General features: G+C 37.2%; 1 protein-coding gene across 5 annotated transcripts in view; it reads right to left on the bottom strand.

Annotated features, from left to right (window-relative positions):
• Window positions 1–20349, bottom strand: part of CHID1 (chitinase domain containing 1) — a 100482-nt gene that overhangs the window by 60242 nt on the left and 19891 nt on the right. For all 5 annotated transcript variants that reach the window (XM_066187752.1, XM_066187753.1, XM_066187751.1 and 2 more), the window contains 2 exons: window positions 4368–4469; window positions 3001–3156 (listed from right to left, as the gene is read on the bottom strand). In XM_066187752.1, the coding sequence (XP_066043849.1) occupies window positions 3001–3156; window positions 4368–4469 (258 nt within the window). The remainder of the gene's footprint in view (window positions 1–3000; window positions 3157–4367; window positions 4470–20349) is intronic.

Here is a 20349-nt window from a genome sequence, read left to right as displayed (position 1 = left end):
TTAGAATGACTGCATCTCTGCATCTTAACAATTCAGACACCTGATTCTTGACAGCCAGAGGGCAGAAAACATTGCTAGAAGCACTACAGGTGATTTGGAGAATCACAAACAGACCACCTTTATTTTCAGCTTAGGATTTTATAAAAATTATGTCACAATGAAATATACACAGGAATGAAGCTTCCCTGCAGCTAACCAAACAGTACTTGGTTGATTAAAGCACCAGAAAGTGTTGTAATCTCTGTGATTGACTCATTGTATTAATAAGTGATAGCCGTGACTGAGTTTTAAGAAACAAATTGTTGCTGCAAATATAAATTGTAATTCCTATTGTAACAACACCCAAGGACAAACTACGTTGTGCTGCTGTAGGAGAAAAATTGCTTTCATTTCATTTAATCTTGAGATATATCTAGATAGACATATATCCATGCAAGCATATACATATATACCTTTTACTTCTCATGGTGTGTATGACAGAAACAGGATACAACATGGAAAGGCTGTATATCTTTGCAAGTACTTCTACCTTTAGATTACATTCTGCAATAAAAAAACACTGCTAAATAATATGTTATGCAAATAGGAGTTCTACTGTAAATTATTTTATGAATTTCTGGACTGAAAAAAAAATGTAGCGAATGAAATCTACCTATGTTCAGCATCTCTTTCCATCACATAACTCCTACCCTAAAGAAAAACATAAACACAAGAGCAGCATAGATTTCTGCATCCTGCATGCAATTCTGTGCTCATACTTTACTAATAATCAATTAAGGCGCATAATACACTGACATCAAACAACGTGAGAGTACAGTTTGCCACTGAATCTTGTAGTTCTCCATATCTCTTCTTAAAGAGGACCAGATTCCAATATATATGTTTCAACAAGAAATTGTGCACCTTACTGTGTGCCAAGGAGCACTGACATGCTGAAGACTTGTACTTGCAATAAATTTCATATGCAAAAACTTGAGCAGAAATCTACAACAAAGAAGCTGACACACACCAAAATGCACTTAACTGAATAGACTTTGAATTAATTTTAATACCAGTACTTCAGCTCAGCTTCACTATCACTGAAACATATGGACAGTGCCCTAAAAGTGAAATGAATCAATCCTTCAGCACTTTTTGCAGGTCAAAAGACTTCCTTACAAACGGCCTGATACCAATTAACTGGCAGAAAGCTTATTTTACATTAAAATCCCCTTTTTTTCTGTTTTCTTTGCGTCAGAAGTTTGGCCTATTTTAAAGGTATTTTACCTTGAATCTATTCTACTTTTACATTACTATATGATGTATTCAACTGTGGATGCTTAGAGCTATATTTCTGGAAAAATAAGCATAACCATTAACCAACAGGTAACACAGCAAAGGGAAAATTGATGTATTTTATGTATAAATTCAAAGCCTCTTAAAGACTTTGTGCAGAACCTTGTTTCTGGTAAATATCTGGAAAACACAATCTCATGATCTGTCAGTGAAGAATATGGTAACAGAACCATACTGTGCACCAGTGTCCTACATACAGGTAAATAGCCTCTTTCAGTAAAACTTAGTCATACATCACTCTTGGCTAGGATATTTTTGCCATTAATTAAAAGGTATGAATTATTATTATAATATAGTCCAGAAGAATCTATGAAAAGTAGATGCCATCCCAGTGCACAGTGTTTTTCAAGTGGAAACTTAATTTCAAAAGTTGCAGTTCAGAAAAAAGCAAGATCCTTTTATTCTGCTAGATAGTGCTACACTCCACTTGCAAAAGGAGCTGTAAATATTACAGTAAAGCTACATATTTTTGCTGAGCTTGTATAATTAGGACTGTAAATCAACAATGCTCTGACTATTGAGTATTCTTCCTGCCTAACCACCACCACTAACTTTACAGAAGTCAATCTGGAATGCTTGCTAAATACCTTTCACTGCAAACAATGGCTTTATTTTTCCTCTTTTCTGTTATCCAGTCAGATTCAGAGATCAGCACTGGAAGAAAACTGAGTCTACAGTATTATACTGCTGCAAAGAGCAATGGAGAAGCAGGAAGACAGCAGAAGCAGGTGCAGTGATAACAGAGTGTTTGTGTAACTGTAGGCATGGACACAAAGAAATTCAACCTTACCTTACACAGTCTACTTCAGACAGTATTTCAATGTCAAAACAGCAATTTGTTATTACATACAAATATAATGGGGTAATGAACTTAGTAACCTGTGAAAGTGAGAACAGTCACCTTGTGTGCCTTAGGTTTTTTTCTACTTGTCTTCACTCTATTTTATAATTTAATAACAAATTTCTGAACAAACCTGATTTTCCTGTCAAATTCACTGAGTTTTTCTTGTTTTTTCTACTGGCTGGATGTACCATACCCTGACTGTATTTCTGCAAAGCTCATTGTTATTACAGGTGGTTATCACCCAAAACTAAAAACAATCATTTGCCTCTGAGAATCAATATAAAATTTCAAGCTGGCTTTGGAATATTTCCCTTTATCTTGTTATAGATTTTTTTTGTCTCCAGGTGAGCTTATTGCAGCTTTTTCTACCAAAAAGAAACTTGGTGGCATATTGCTGTTGGAAACCAGTATCAAATTTCAAAGTAACAGGTAACAACTTCAGCAGCTGAAAGAGAGAATCATTAGGACAACTGCAGGAAGCCCCAAAATGATACTGAGCATAAGAGAATACAGCAGAACACTTTCAACACAAAGATGGCAACCTGTATGTACAAGCAGGAAAGAGGGAAAACTACACAAACCGTTTTTGCATAAGAGTTCTGACAGGATAACTGTGCCATCTATCTGCATTTCCTTACAGGGAACAGAAGTTACACGCCTTACTCGTAACAGGTGAGCTACTATTGCCTGTTCAGATTCATCATTTTTGCCATTTCTGTGTTGCTAACTCATCCATATTTCTAAACTAGAATACTTGTGAATTTCTAATTTTTGTGAGAATATATCATACAGAAGGTACTTACTATCCAGAGAAGTCATACCTGCTGCCAAGGATTGGCTCCCCAGAGGTTCCCATAGCAGAATAGTCCATGCCATAGAAATTCAGTCCTAAAAGTATTTTATTCCTCCATTTTGAATCAGGATCCAGTACTTCAACACAAGCTCGTACCCAGGGAAGAGGGGAATTCGGACCAGGTCTGCCAAAGTCAGCAAAAATCAAACAGGTTGTCAGAAAAAGTAAGTGTTCATACTTAACCTTCTCTTTTTGACCAATGTAATTTTAAAGAGCAAATTATGGCACATGAAAATCAGTGAAGACGAACCTACAATTCTATCAAGATTAAATGCACATGCTTCAGTAGCTTGAAGTGCTGATACACAAAACATGATTGCTCCACTCTTGACTTTTTGATTCAATTCTAGGGTGAAGGGACACAGAATTCCTTCCTAGGGGTAAGAAATGGTTTCCCTCTAGCACATTGTTACTGGGGCTTGCACAATGCCTACACCATAACTCAGTACTCTCTATGACTTCAGTTTTTTTCTCAATGTTTTTACTGCAAACTGGCAAAATAAACTGGGGCAAAATCTACCATTTACTTGCAGAAGGAGCTATAAAATTCATGATTGGTAAGCAAGACAAGTTTCAATGATAGTGTAACACTTATTTATGGGAAAAACCCTACAAAGTACCTAACAAAAAGCTACATGAAGAAAAAGACTATAGCCGCAATATACAGAGTAACTGAATTGTCATGTATGTAACGTCAAGATATTGTGCTCATTCCATTCCTACCTCACTGGAGAGGAGAGCAGGCTCTCCCTCAAACATTAACATGATAAAAGGCCCTCACTAGCATGGTAACAGGAAGAGCACATCCCAGTCTTACAAATATCAACATCTGCTACTCCCTACTAATTATCTGCCTCAAAGCCTTCATGATATCTGCGCCATTAAAACTCAACATGCTAATACAGCAGAGTCATGGTGCTGGCAACATTTAAAGACAAATGAAGTATCAGTTGCTTAAAGCTAATTTGTTTGACAATGTTATTATTAGTAGATCATTACTGTACCTATCCTTCAGAACTGTGCTAAAAAAACAAAAGAACCTGTCCTGTATAAGAGTAAGTGTCAGGTTATCCTTTTAAAAGGATGCCTTTTTAGCTGGAGTACAAAGTATTTCATAATATCCAAACCCCAGACACAAACTGCTGTTGAAAATGTACTGAGTTATCAACTTCTGGAAAAACCATCTATTTTAATTACTAATCCAGAACTTTCCTATCATACCAGTAAAGCACTATCCACTTTACTAGAAAGAAATGAACTTGCACAGTAGATTTAACAGACCTAAGTAGGACTCAGCTCCTTCAGTGATCTTTCTGATGTCAGGTGGAGTCTTACCGATGTGGTGCTGAATAGTCGTATGTCATGAGACTGAAGCTATCTACTGCTGAGGCCAACTGATCGAATTCTTTCTTTGTGAACATTCCCGGCTGGTTAGTCCTTTCAGAACAAGAAAGAAAGAAACAGAAACAGGAAGAGATAAATTACTACAATAACCAGGCTTATTCTCTCCTTTGGGTTTCATACCATTTGATCACATAGGAAAAATCTTTCATTCTGAGGTGGCAAACAAAAAAATAAAATATGTATTTCAGTGCCATTTTTGTAATAAACAACTAAGAAAAATAAAAAATCAATGCTATGTAGGTGGCCAGTGAGAAGAATCAAACTTCCACAGCATATTTTTACCAAATAAGCATTTCCAGCATGGCTACAATAGTGATTAGAAGGGCTGTGGACTAATCAAATTGCCTTAGGTAGCAATCAATTGAACTCTAAAAGCTTCTACAAAACCTTTAATTGCTTGGGCTGTTGAACTGGTTTTGACACTTAGAAAACTAAGTTCTCTCAGGCAGACTTAAATAAATGGATGGGTGCAGCTGTTAATAGAAAAATATAAACCAAAAGTAATTTTTTTATTAACCTGAAAAAGAACAATTTCAGTTTATACCGTACTTAAAAAAGAAAACCTGTTTTCTTTAGACAAAACCATTTCTTTCTTTGGGCAGAAGAAATCCATTCCACGAACTTTTCTAGACAAAAGTCTAGTTATGCCTTCAGTATATCCTGGTGTGAAATATGGAAAATCATTCTTCCCCCCTTTTCTTGCTTACTCTTGATTTACAAAATATAGACCTGGATTAATATTTACCTTATTTTCATGGGTGAGGGGGTGTATATTTTGTCTTTTTTGGACTCAGAGAGGTTATTGACTTTCTTCAATCATTCAAGATAGAAATAATGAATTCACACAAGTTGCCTGAAAACATTGAGTCTCTTTCAAAGGGAATTTGTAATTTCAAAATAGCAGCACAAAGAGTACAGCAGGCAACATAAAGCATCCTTAATCACATTGCAAAGATGGGACTGGACTAATATGGAGAAGCTACTGCCAGAAGAACCCTGTCCTCAACCAGAGGACTCTGAAGCATGTTAACATGAGACAAATGGGTAGAGAAGCAGGATATTGTCCCAAATAATGTGGGACAGCAGCGTACATATGGAGACATTGCAAAAGAAAAGAAAAGGGGAAAACCATAATTTAACACCTCCACATTCTGTGATGCATCTTTGCCATTTAAGAGGCAGACTTATAGGATTGTACAAGATTCCACTAGAGAGTAGAGGAGAGAGACTAGAGAATCCAGACTTTCCCAATAATGTCAGAAACTGCTACTTGATCTAGAAATTAGAAGCCAAGCCTTGTCTAGGCAAGGTATGCTTTTAAAACCACTCACGTTCCATCTTAAATGTAAAAACCAAAAAGATGCTCAGTGACAGATGCAAGTAATAAACAGAAAAATCACATATTTTGACCTTTGTCCCTTTTGGATCAGTATGCAAATTCTACATCCAACAATATGCTGCATGGATCAGCAGGGCATAACAGTGTCCATTTATCAGTTCACAAGGACACTTTGTGTTCCACTGCATAAGGAATGAGGTGAACAAAATGCAGGTTACAAAGTAGGGCAGATTAAATCACATAACATGCCTGTCAGATTTTCAGAACCAGTGATATATTGGTCCCAAGAAGGAGAAATCCCATTCTTTTCCTTGAAGGGTTGTAACAAATTAAAAAAAAAAAAAAATCTTCACTTCTGGAACCTACTGGTGGACCTCAGGTTTTTTATAGTTATCTGCTTGTGATGTACTGCAATTGCAAACTACAGTTGTTCTACAAGAATTAAAATAATAAATAAATCTTTGAAATAATGCCATGGAAACTTGGATGTCTGTAGGCAAAGCAATTTCCCAACGCAAACTCCAGAAAAACACATTTTCAGTAAATTGATTGTGATTACTCCTGAAGGGAAAAACATAAAAAGTAATTATAATGTGTATTAGATATTAGGGCAAGTTGGATTGCTTTATAGATTTAGCCGGGTAGCACTTTAATGAAATTTGCATGTGTAACTTAAGAAGAAACCCACAGGTTAAACTGGATATTGCCATAATTTTCTCCAAAGCAATTTTGTAACTCGACTACTTCTGCTACAAAGGAATGCCATCTGAGTGGCAAGGGCCACAAATTTCCAACTTGGAACAAACCCAGCAGCAATGAATACACTTTGTCCATTAACGTACAGTGTTAAAACAGTATCACTCTTCAAAAAAAGAAGCACCACTCACCAGTTCCATGAGTACCACCAGACAACTCTGCTCTAGCCAAGCACTTTGGGAAACTCCACTGGAAGAAAACCAGGACTATCTGATTCATGCCTTTAGAATCGTTCTGAGTCAAGAAAACTGCCACTCAAGGATAAAACCTAAATATTTTTTCGACAGCTATTACACTTCAAATTGGAGGTTTTCCAATCATTCTGATATTTATGTAAACTTAACTCAAGTGCAGGTATGTTCTACTGACTACTTTGTTGACAAATCCAGTACGGAAGGTCAGGAGACTTGGCAGAGAATATGCAAAGTCCATGAAAGTAATACTTTCCAAGTCTAAGCCAAAAGCTTGTCATTCTTCCAGACTTTGAATACCATTTCCAAAATAGTCAGTGAAGTGGCAGAAGCTTCATCATCATTTATTAGCTCTGTATAATACACATAGAATCATCAAATGTGTTAAGTTGGAAGGGACCCTCAAGGATTATCAAGTCCAACACCTGGCCCTGCACAAGACAGCCCCGACAATCTCCCTGTATACTTGACAGCATTGTCCAAATGTCTTGAACTCTGTCAGGCTTGGTGCTGTGACCACTTCCCCGGGGAGCGTGTTCTCAACCACCCTGTGGGTGAAGAACCTTCGCATAAAATTCCAACCTAAACCTCCATAAAGACCAAAAAAAGAGCCTGTATTTAAAGTTACCCTAGTTTGCTAAAACATTAGAGCGTAAACCCTACCATCTTGGAGACAACTCGGCATAACTTAGCCAGTTTGCTGAATATTTCCAGTCTGCTAAACTCGGACAGACTCCACTTTCACTTGGGATTGTTTTTTTAACATGGTTTGTTTAATTTTAAAACTTTATAAAGAAGATTAAGAGACACTGCAGGAGAGGTGAGAGTTTGCTCTGCAAATCTGCTCTTAAAACTTCCACTGGTCTTGAGCAAGTCAGGGCTCCCCCCAGCCCGTTTGCAAAACCAGACCCAAACTCTTCTCCCAAGATCCTGAAACCCTCCCAGAGCTGGGAGAAGGATAATGATGGAGGAGAGGTGAAGGAATGAAGACAGGATGGAGAAAGGATGCCCCAGGTGGCCCCAGCCCCTCAATCCCCAGCCGTGGAGCTTCAGCTCCCTAGACTGTCGCATGCCAGGACTCCCTCCCTGGGGCAGCACTGTTCTATGGTGCAGGGGAACTGGGGAGGCCACACGAGTGATGGGTTCGGTGACACTCCTGACCCTATTGGAGTGCAGAGCACTGGGATGAAACCAGCTTCAGCTATGGATATACTCACAGGGTTGAAATTCCCTGGCATTCCTGCTAGTATCAACTATTGCTATTCAGCCTCCCTGGCGGTTTTCAGTAATTTGGATTGAACAAAATACATGAATGTGAATTATAATCAACTGAAAAACTGAACTATGTAATTTGTGTCTACAACCAAGCCTGTTCCTCAATGCATACCCCAGTGAAACAGACGCTGGGAAGAAAGACAAAAGGACAAGACTGATTTTTCTAAGATCGCTGCAAACCATTGCCTTACACTATTAAAAAGGACCTTTTTTTTTTTTTAATCTGAGATACTTGAGCGTTTTTTACTATTAAGTAGGCCTTAAACTTACTCAGGCAATGCCTCAGTTACAGGTTTGGTTTGCACTATTACTGAGAAAGCACTGGGGTTTTTAGCTCCTTTCAAAGCAGTTTCAATGTGGCAGTGCAATATCATGTCTCAACCTATGCAACCAGGCATTATATTGTATTTTTATGTCTTCTTTATCCAATATGCTTCCCATGTTTTCATGAAAGAGCTTCTCTGGCACTGATAAATGCTCTGGTAAAAACCAGATGCAAAACTAGGAAGTGTTCAGATTTGAGTCATCACTCAACCTACTTTTCTGATTGACAATTCAGGATCCAAAAATTCATCTTACACTTCATGGTCTACTTTCAATACAGGGTATGTGGTTTATTTGCCTGGCAAGCACATTTAAGCAGGGGAAATACCTAAGCAAGACTATACCAATAGAAAGTATGAAGCGCATAAATAAATTTCCATAAGAAAAGGCATCAAAGGTGTGACAGGTATCACTCCTGTCACTTAAAGAGTGGCTTGAAAATGCTCAGACAACGGTAACGAGTATGATATAAAATTCCACATTAAAAGGAAAATCAAATTGTATCCTCTATCTTATATAATTAATATTTTAAACTAACACTTCATGGTGAATGTGTTTTCCTTGGTATTGAAGAGGAAAAGCATCTCTCAAAGAAATGAAACTCTATTTTTTCTTCTTTCTGGTTTGAAATAACTGTTAATATGGAGTGATATTTATCCCATATTTTTCAATTTTCTGTTTTCTAGAAAAATCTGTAGGACTATATTAATAAAATACCAGTCAAATGTAAATACTCACTTAAATTCCTTGCACCAACAAGACTTTCTAATGGATACAGTATCTATTCTTTATGGCATTTTAAAGTATTTATTGAAAAGTGTAAGAAATATGGACTTAACCCTGTAAAAATACATATCTGGAATTAATCTGAAAAGTGTCTGTCACTCCTGCTCAACATTTAAGGGATAAGGCACCATACATGAGGTGGCTTTCAACAAAATCTCTACAAAAATTTCTACAAGTAAAAATTATCAGTGCAGGGAAATGATTAACACTAAGGATAAAAAACAGGGCATGGGACTTCTGGGTGTGCAGAAAGGGGGTGGAAGAACAAAAACACACTGCAAAGAAAAAATGAGAATCTTCCCTTCCTGTTCATTGCTATTTTACCATAAGTGGACATTTTTTATTCTGTGATGTATTTTCCTTTTAACAAACAATAAAGAAGCTGCCTTACATAGCATCCATGAAATCCTTCCCATAAAAAGCCTAAGAAATACAACATAATCTTTACAAGTTCTCCCCTTCAAGTAAGAGAGCAATGGCAACCTGGCAGAACTCACAGAACAATGATTCCCCTGAGAGCATAAGTCTTATTTGCACACATTCCTGAGAATTTATCAACATTTCCCAATGGCACACTGCCACATGTATATAAAAAAAATCCCTACTATCGAGACGACATCATAGACTTAGAAAAAACCACCTGTTTTTCCTTGGTATTTTCATATACACAGCTTAGAATTCCACAGTCTCTTTTTACTGTTCTATCTTTTCATGTCTAAAATAACTGCAGGGTGGTTTGTTTCACAGCCTAGAAGGTTTATTACCAAATCTTCCAAATTACACACAGTCACATGTATCAAAATTCCCATTAATGCTTTACTGATAAATAGTTTCACAAGGTTTTGAGTTGGTAGCCTTTCATATTGAAAGACTGGAAAAAATTCTTCAACAATGAAAGCTGCTTTCATTTACTTTCAAATGAATCTACATTCTTAACTACTTCTTGTCTCACTACAATTACTCTCAAAATGAAATAAGAAAGGTCTTTTAACTGACTGCTATTCCCTGCAAGTTCAAACTGCATTCTTGCAGGGTTACTTCACCTCTGCCCTCCTTTATAAAAAAGTAGTTCCCCGTATCCTCATCTTTGAATAGCCTTCATAACGGAAAACTGATTGATTTTCTGTTTCCACTATGATTCTATTTCAGAAGTCAGCCTCTCAGTAATGACTTAATTTTTTTGTCATGTATAATTTTCTGTAAAGCAACTGTTTGCAGATCTTCCTTCACCACGAGATAGTATTGGTTTTCATAGCTTGTTGCAGATACATTACAGTATATTGCTACTGCATTTTATGAACACAGACCACTAAATTCACTTAATGCACAATCACTGAATAAAAATTCACTGTTTCTTCCTGTACGAAGTCTGTTCTATAGAAAACAGAAGAAAGAGCTAAATGTTTACCTTGTTCATCACAAGGCATAGGCATTGATAATGCAACAGTCAAATGCATAACCAACTTCAATCTGAAACCATTCCCTTTTCCGAAAAAATCCTCAACAGTTTTGTAACTACCCTTTCTCATTTTAGGTTTTTCAAAACTCTCAGGATGACAGCTCACTGAAGTAATTTTCCACTATCAGTACTCAGAAAACAATTCTACATGGATCCCAGTTTCCATGGATGTTTTGCAACTGGATTTCTGGTGTCCTATAGATGTTTCATTTACAATGCCTTCTTACAGCTAGGTCTTGGGGAAAAAACATTATTTCCTATCTTCATCTGTCCAGCTACATATTTTCATGAAGAAACAGGAACCTAACAATTAAAATTCTATGCCTATGTCAATTTGAAACTGGCTTGAAACTGGTGAAATGCCAAAGAAGCTTTAGCAGAGAGATGAAAAATGTAAGAGAGAAAGCTTACAGACACCTTGTTACCTCAGAAATCAGGCTGAAAACAGAATTAAGGTCAGACTACAACAGCACTGTATGAAGCAGCCAAGTCAGCAACAGGATCTTGAAACAATACTGCTGCTCAAAGCCATGAACAATAATTACAGCAGCTGTCAAAAGAACATGACCATACTGAATGTTTAAACAACAAAAGAGAGATCCTCAGGTAGACAAAAGCAGATTTACTACATACTTGGGGATGGATTCCATGCAGCTAAATGGAGATGGTAAAAAGCACAGCATGTTCTCCATCTCTGACCTCCCTCCCACCCAGACAACAGATCAAGGCCTTTGCAGAGATGCACGTTACTCAGGCATTTCAGAAAATGCACATGCTTACTGTAAATTCAAGTATCTTCACCAGCCTTCGAAACATGGATTTCTTTTTCTCTAACTCCTTTCTAAGGACAAAATGTTGCAAGAGGTGAAGCATGATCTAAACATAGCATCTGATCTTGTGGCCTACAAACCCAGATCAATATGTCAAATCAGGGACTGTACATTTCAAACCAAAAAATACCCATTCAACAACAGTGTTAAGTTCAGTCAATTTCAGGAAAAAACAAATAACACAAATGCCAAGTTAGTATAAATTTCTCCTCCCCAGTTTTTTATGTATTTAACAATCTTCGTACAAAAGTCTTATTCCTCTTGAAGTAGAATTAAAAATCAAACTAAAAAGTTATTCCATAAAACCAGTGCAATCACCTCTGGTCACATACACTCTTCCATTCATGATTATTCATCTAGTTCTACTCAGAGAACACTCTCCCAGTTTCACACACTAAAGTGCTGCAACAGATGAAGACAGAAACAAAAGCTGGAGGTTCCCTCCCCTCCCATCTGAAGCACATCTTAACATCTCCAAATCACATTTTCCTTACAGAATATGAAAGGACACCTTATTGTTAATAAGTCAGAAACACATCATCCCAAGAGACGCAAATTATAAAAGAATGAGCAAATGAAAAAGGAGAACTTTAATGGAAATACACAACAGTTTAGTAGTTCATTTGTAATGAGTTGGAGCAGTCTAAATATCCCCAAGATAACTGCTTTAGCAAACCTGGGCTAGATATAAGGGAGAACTTTCTAAAGGTATAGGTAGTCTGGGAGTTCTGATGTCCATTCATTTGTAGATTTGAAGAGTTTACTTCTAGTAAAAGTAATGTAGTTATAGTTTATTTGGACTTTTTTTATTATTATTTGCACCTTCCAATACTATACTCTACTACCATTCTGAATAGTAGCTTAAATTCAGAAGTAAAACCCTGCAACCCTACTTGTGCAATCTCTTTGTCTGGTGCACTTATTTCAATATAGCAATGTTGACACACAGATGCCTTCAGAGCATAAGGGCTATCTGTCCCTTGTCCACAGAAAAAAATCACAACTTAAAATACACAAACATCTCTACCAAAAGCACAAATCACATTACTGACTGTGTTCAGATTTTCTCAATGGCAAAAATCTCTTTACCAAATTCTCACAGAGGAAAGATTAAGATAGGTATTTTAAAACCAACAAAACACAGACAGCTTGACAAGCAAGAAAATCATAACTGAGTGCTACAGACTCACAACACAAAAACCTGGGGAGTGGTTCTTTCATGAGTTTCATATCACTGGGGGACTGTGAATTTTAACACTGACAAGTGAAAACTTGCTATATTTTTATCAGGAAGCAGAATGCTATCTCTGTACCTAATGAATGTTTTGCAGAACATTAAGGGTTGGCACTCTTCTTTAATACACACATCCCCTCCCAGCTGTTGCCTTTGCAGTCCTTGCTCTCCAAATAGGGAGAAGCACAGGATCTGTTCTTGCCATGGAGTAGCCTACATAGTTTTCACGAAGCCAAACTAATTACCTGTGGCCCATCTGGTTTAAACCAGTAACAGAAGTCAAGAAGGGGAAACATGCCAAGCAATATATGTCCCAAAAAGAAAGCATGAAATCTCAGCAGACGGCTAGGGACAAATAAGCCTGAAAACTGCTGTCCTCAGAGCTGAAGCATGCTGGCAGACCTGTCACTTACAAATTCTTAAGTTACTTGAAAAATACAGTTATCTAAAACTCAGAAGTCACTGTAAGAAATATACATTTGACAAAACCAGACAATCTGACTACCAAAGAAGAAAAACTTAATTTTGACACTTCTTGTGTTCCCAGTTCCATTTCTGGCAAGGTTAACAGGTCTCCTTTCGTACTGTTTCCGTTACATTGCTTCAGTCTCTTCCTAGGAGCCATTTAAGAAGGACTATGCACAAATGAACATCCACTGTGTCACCATTTGCTTCTCCTAATTTACAGACTATTCTAGTGCCTTTCATGCCAGGGCTTAATGCCCAGGCAAGCCATGCTCCAACAGCAGAACATCACGCAAAACAAGCTTGTACTCTGGAGCATATGAGCCTAATTTAAAAACTCTAACACACCAAATGTAGCCTTAATTCCTCCTTGCATAAAATGCTCACCATTTTTCTTCTCTTTGTTTCCTTGGAAAGTTTTCCAACTTAATACTGAAACTTATGTAGTAATTGCTCTATACCAGCTGGCTCAGAATTGGTAGAGCTACAAATGACAGATATGTAGAGGAACACATTCGACCCTTTCTTCTGACCGTTGTTAGCTGACCTGCAGATTATTATAATGATTCTCCCTAGTGGGAATTCAAAACCAGATGTGTGCACTTGCTTCAGAAGATGCCAGTAGAGTCAGACCTTCGTTGCACTGATTTTATATTGTAAGGTATAGTCTTTAAAAGAGCCAGTTCTAAGAATAGATTTGTTCCTCTTGAGGCCTTTCTCAATCTATGCAAAATGCAGGGACATCTCATGGCTGCAGTCCGAGCCACACTGTACTGAGCTGGCAGCCCAACAAACAGTAGCAAAACCGGGGAAGCCATCAGCAAGGGAAACGTGTAGTTTAGAGCCATTAACAAGCATCTAGATTGACTGTAGCTAACAGAATTCACTTTAAAAAGAGATGCAACTGACAGACCTATACTTTGAGCCTTTATACGGGGAAAAACATGAGCCTAGCAGCACAATTCTGAGCAGGATTTAATAGCATCACCATAATTTGAGGACATTATTAAACTTGCTCCAGTAACTTACTCAGAAGTAGACTAATAATTTCCTACTGACTTTTCTGTTCCCCTCAGTATAAACTCATACCTCAAGCTATATCTTGTGATCCAAATCAAACACATTATACAGGTTCTCTAACATGCAATAAAAATGACTACACCAGACAGTTAGCCTAGACAGCCCTCTTAAGAGTGATTTCTGTGACTTCTTGAGTGCTGAATTTCATGCACAGAGCCCGATAAAAAAAATCTCGACATGTAACTGCACTCTCCATATTCCTGACAGTCTCCTTTTTTTTGGATACTCACAGGAAGATGGACAATGGAGGCCAAAGTGTTATTACCAACTAGGTACAACAAATATGAAACTGTGCATGGTTAGCTTTCAGATTTTCCCTCCCAAGTCCCATTTTCTGTATACTGATTGTGCAAAGAGATTGTCTTCCAGCATCAAACTTCCTTATCAGCAACAGCAAGCATGCAGAGGATATTTGCTATATCCTTACTAACTCTACAATAAATACACACTTATCATTTTTAGAACTGCTTGCTTTTCTGTGACCTAATTACTCAAATTGGAAGGAAAAGTAAGATTAGACATGTGGAAAACTCAGAAAAATTAAGCAAAGTATTAGCGATTCCAACAAAATAAGATTACTATGACCAGGTTTCTCACAAATATTTTAACTTTTCATAATTTTAAGTGTATGTATTGGTAAAGCAGAATCCTACTTAATAAACAGTATTCTACAAAGTTGGTTTTCTAACATACTGTTATTTGACATAATCTGATAATTGGAAACATCATCTGAAACAATATGTTTCCTGCTGGTTTGATCCCTGGCATTCTTTACTTACCAAAAGTTCAAGGCTCTACATTCTGTCCCACACAGTCCCTCCTGAAAATGATGTTAAAAGTAAGTGACAGTTCCCATTTCGCTCCAAAACAGACACATGTTAGAAGCTGCTTATATTTCATTGAATTTGTTTACCATACATTATCATAAAAATTACCCTGCTGTTTACTTGCATATTCTACATCAGAACTGCTACTCGCTAGAAATACTTCTAAGGAAAACAATGTGTATATATACACAGGAATAGTAAACCAATTAATATATCCTTCTGTATACACAAAGTTGTGGCAAGGCAATTGAATCTGCAGCAACTTCTAAAGATGACAGATTACTGACATAAAAATAAGATTACAAGTATCTGTTCATAATCAGTTTCTAAAAGACCAAAGCACCTATTTCCTTTATCACATATGCAAAACACTGGCCAATTGCAGCATCCATTAGGCTGAGGAAGTGTGAGGTCAATGAGCAGTTATTCATTGTGTGCTCTTCCTACTTTCCAGTCGAACATGTTTGTATATTTATAGAAAAGGCAGAAAAGAGAATGACAGCACAAAGTAGGAGGAGGGACGAGACTTCTGCCCTCCTGCCAGTCTTTCCAAGAGGCAGTGTAGCACAACTACGTTGGTATTGACTGCTACTGGGTAGCAGTAATGAAGACTGCACAGATTCTGGTAATTTTCATTGCACAGCAGCTCTACAAAGAAAAGGCTGAAGATACCCAAGACGGTATTTCACATCCACAATGTTTTGCAGCAAGAATAAAGAATAAACTGAGTAGCTAAAATGTTAATTTTGAAGATACCTAAGACAGCATTTCACATCCACAATGTTTTGAAGCAAGAATAAAGAATAAACTGAGTAGCTAAAATGTTAATTTTGAAGAAGTGACAGTTTAGTGCTGGAAAATACTGATAATACATACCTATAGAAGTTTTAAGTAATAGGAACAGAAGCTGTAGATTTTTTTTTCCTTACATATGCAAATAAGAAATCCAAACTTGGAGATGCTGGCAGTATCTTGATGAGACAAGAACATACATTATGTTCAAATATTTGAAGAGAGAAAGTGGTTTGGGTTCCTGTAGCTTTAAAATGAAAGTAGCTGCACTACAGCTGTGCATCTCAAGAAGTCAATAAAGACAGAAATTTTTCTAGAAGCTGTGAGGTTAAGTGTACCTTTTATCAGGGAGAAACATGTTTGGTTTTAATTTAAATACTGCTTTGATATATGCTATCAGAAACTAACCAGGAGATAACAAATTATTCTAGCTAAACTGTATGCAATTTGCCAATAATAGGATTTTTTTAGAATGTCATGAGGACAGCAATAGCTCCAGTGGTTTGTTTACAATGTGCTTCACTCTTACCAATAATCCCCAACACCATGTCCCACAAAGCTGAATGAAACCATCTTGCTCACTGACCTCTGCTTTGTACTGGCAGGCATGTCATTAAAACACAGCTAAGAACAGCAGCTATTTTGCATACAATTACTTAAATCAAGGATCAATGTTTGACATATCTAGTTATTATTATGCTACACTTGATAAAATTACTAAAGTATAAAGCTACTTTGTGTTACCTGAGGCTTCTTCAACGACTGAGCCAATCTCTTTCTAACACTGTCTTCCATGCATTTTAATTATGATTGATGCCTACAAAGCTCCAAAGTTTGAGAGATTTTTCAGCAGATTCTTGGTATTTCTTTTCAAAAATGCAGCACTAGCTACATCTGTACTTCTAAAACTCTTAATAATGACAAAGTGGGGATATGACAGAGGAGAGGCAACTGCTGCAACAGGCAGGAACTTGTTACCCTTGCCCTCTATCCCTTAAGTCACACGTTCAGTCAGGTGGAAAGATGAGGGGAATCTTCTGTGTCATGTGCCCTGTTTGCCTAAAAGGTCTCTACCAGGGAAGGTAGGGTATGATTCCTGCAATCCATTTCTCTCTTGGACTCATGGATATTCCTCAACTAATACACCAGCTCATGGAGTTCCCTCAGGGCTTTCCAGTTCAGGAAACCTTCCTGGGCAGCACACTAGACTACTCCACCACACATCACACTGACTGTGCAGCCTCTCACCTCAGCACCTGAGTTTACTCTTTTTTTTTTTTCTTGTTTACTTCACAGTTTACTTTCTCTCATTTACAGATTCTGTACAACATCAAGAGATAAAGAATCATCTGTTATTCAAGGAGCAGATGCTGTCTTGTAGCCTGAAGAGAGGTGTGTTAAAAGGATATCAATCACACAGGACAAACTGCCTAGTGCATACCCTAACCATCAAAATGTCAATAAAGAGTATAGTATTATATTATGAAGTGACACAACCAATGCCATTTTTATTTCTACTTTGTCCAAAGGATTATACTACCGGGGATGATAAAAGTCCAAGGAAAGCAATCACTAACAACATAAATACAGAGTTATTTAACACTGTTCATTTTAACAAAATGAACAGCTTTTAATGAGTGTATATGAGACTTGACATATTTATATCATATGTCTAAAGTCTGTAATGAATTACAAATGCCAGGAAGGCAATGGTTATGCAACCATGGATAGACTGAGAATCGCTGTGAAGACAACACCGTACCTATAGTTTCCAGGAACTTTTTGTCTTTCTTCTTTCTCAGGACAGCAAGAAACGGGAACATTACTGATGCTCCCTCCAATGATAGCTTATGTAAATAAAGTTAATTTTATTTACTCATTGTTTTCTTGAAAGTAATTGGGAAACACATTGGATAAAATGGTTGGTGAACCTGGACAAAACATGCAATAATCTAGTAGATTAAATTCAATTTACTTGCAGACAGAAAAGAGTTACTATACAAAGTCTCACTTTTTGCTTTGAGAATATGTCCCTAATATGATAAAGAATTTAAATACAGAGAAAAAAAATAACCAACCCAATGCCTATGACTTATAAGATCATACTTATTTTTCTCCCCCACATCACTATGCAAGTGCATATTTAGGCATAACTGTAGTTCACTCCAGCACAGCTACCCTATTTGGAAAGAGGCTTGTGAAATCAGCATAAAAACATCTACACATCTTTCTGCAGTACAATAAAACACTGAATTGCATATATTTAAGGCAGGAGTTTAATCAAGCCCAGGATTAGTAGGACCAATGGTGTTACCATCAGCAACGGACAGAATATGCCTGGCTACCCACTGACCTTATAGAAATGGTACCCATATGTCCTGGGTTTATACAGGCATCAATGTCCATGCATTGCAAAAGCAGTAAAATTCTAAATTTTTGAGACATTCTCTTGAAAGATAGACCAGAAGTCTTCAGCAAATCATCTGCTCTAGCAACCACTTACACACCACTGTGATCCTTGCATGCCTCTTCAGACTCCTGCAACTGCAAGACTCCAATCCACAAGGGAGAATTACACACACACACACTTCATGAAGAACAGCTTTGGCTCCTGCTGTTCCTCTCTCTTGCAAATCATTTGCATTTGCAGGAAAACCATGCAATTCCTAGACATCGGGTGGATGAAAACACAATCTCTGTTTCTCACCATGGGAGCTCTACATGCATTCCCTGTGACAGAATGCTTGCTAGAGAGGTTCCTGCCTCCCAATCAGCATCCAAACACATTCCCAACTCTTGATTACTCTCGATTAGGCCAGCTCAACTGTCTCTGGTTAATGTTGTGAAAAGCTATAAAAATGTGTGGATTTAAAGAGAGTGAAGTTTTAGTCCAGAACATTTTACAAGCAAACCAAAATCCAAAGGCACCACTGGAACCTTCAGTTACTAAAGCAAGGTTCAGTAAAGGATCAGTCTCACTTATTTTTTCTTGCAAAAGTTGAATTTGAGAAGGAAAACAGATGATCCAACATGTTTTCTTCCTGCATCCCACACTCGATCTCATGTGCAGCGCTGCATTTTCCAGACGGGTTTTCCCTCAGCAAACTAGTATTTTTAGCTCTTAAGTGTCTCCTTTTAGATAGCATTTGCTGACAGACTGCTTTGATCTTAATGCATATCAAAAGAGTCTAAATTACAAATTCCTAAATAAACTGCTTACATTTGACTATGCTCTTTAAATTTTAATCAGGGTAGAACACAAAAGGGACAATGTTTCAGCTCCTAACATCCCAGTTGGGTAGGATACTCCACATACCGCTCATGTCTCCTTTATCAGTCTATTGCCAGCTGCTGAACTCTGATATATTATTTGATTCTTGATGGTACTTACTTCCATGCCTTTAGCAGTGTTTTTGATGAATAGTCTACAGTGATTCCAAAAACTAAAGAATGTTAGATGCATTAAACACACTTTCAACCATGTGGAAATGTAAAAACACAAAGTGAGTTTCAAGACACAAGATATTTAATACACAGTAGCAGGCACTTTTTAGTTCAAGCCTTGTATCCTATATATCAAATATTTTCAAGTACAGCTGCTATCCAAAAAGTCAAGTAAAGTAGAAAGAAAATTTCAGAATTCAGATTACTGATATCATTAAATCCAATATATTTCTAAGCCTTAAAGCATACATGGACATTGTGAATGTTTTAAGATGTTTCTGTAAGTTATAAATCTATTTGCAACAACCTATTTACTCAAAAACTTCAAGTGTCTTTTCTAGTTAATGCAGTAAAGAACACATACATGGAAGACACAGACAGGTTGCTTATGTAAGATTACTGATTGAAAAGAATGTGATTATTGAATTCTCCTGGGCCATAAAGGTTTATGGATAAATCCCAAAAGCTTTAGGAATGCATAAAGATATATATAATTGGTTTAGAGGAATGAGACTTTCAGATTCTTCTATATAGATTACAGCTGTTAGTTCTCACAGCTCCTCTACAAACAGGCCATTTAGGAACAGGCGTGTAAAACTCATTTCAGGTTAAAAACTGCACTTCTGATAAGCTTCTCTTTCCAGCTCAAATAGTGCACCCCTATAACCCCAGTTCAGAAAGGTTTCAGAACTGTGACCTCACTGTTGTGTCAATATGCAGGACAGCAGGAGGCAGCAATGACAACACAAGATCCAAACCTCAGTGTGGTGTTCAACAGAGAAATAGTCCTGAAAGACAGTTACCTTAAAAATGCAAATTCTGGTCCAGGCAAAACATATTTAAGAAAACAGAGGTTTTATAGAGGCTTCAACTCCTGTTTAGGGATTTAGAAAAAACAGACTGTAGAGCCCCACATGACTGACAGACACAAAACAGATTTAAGTCCCTCTGGCTGACCTTGGTATCATCAACAGGTATAACAATGAACAGGAATGTTGAGCTTTGTGCTATTCTCCACTTTCTCCCTACCACCAAAAGCACAAATGCACTTCAAATGTGAACACTGTTTATAGCAATTACTTAAATTCTACCAGAGCATGCATTAGCATTT

This window comes from Chamaea fasciata, unplaced genomic scaffold, assembly GCF_029207755.1.
Source record: "Chamaea fasciata isolate MVZ Bird 193981 ecotype frontalis unplaced genomic scaffold, bChaFas1.0.hap1 SCAF_7, whole genome shotgun sequence".
NCBI classification, from domain to species: domain Eukaryota; kingdom Metazoa; phylum Chordata; class Aves; order Passeriformes; family Sylviidae; genus Chamaea; species Chamaea fasciata.
The sequence above is the reverse complement of the archived record's forward strand: the minus strand, read 5'-3'. Positions and strand labels throughout refer to the sequence as shown.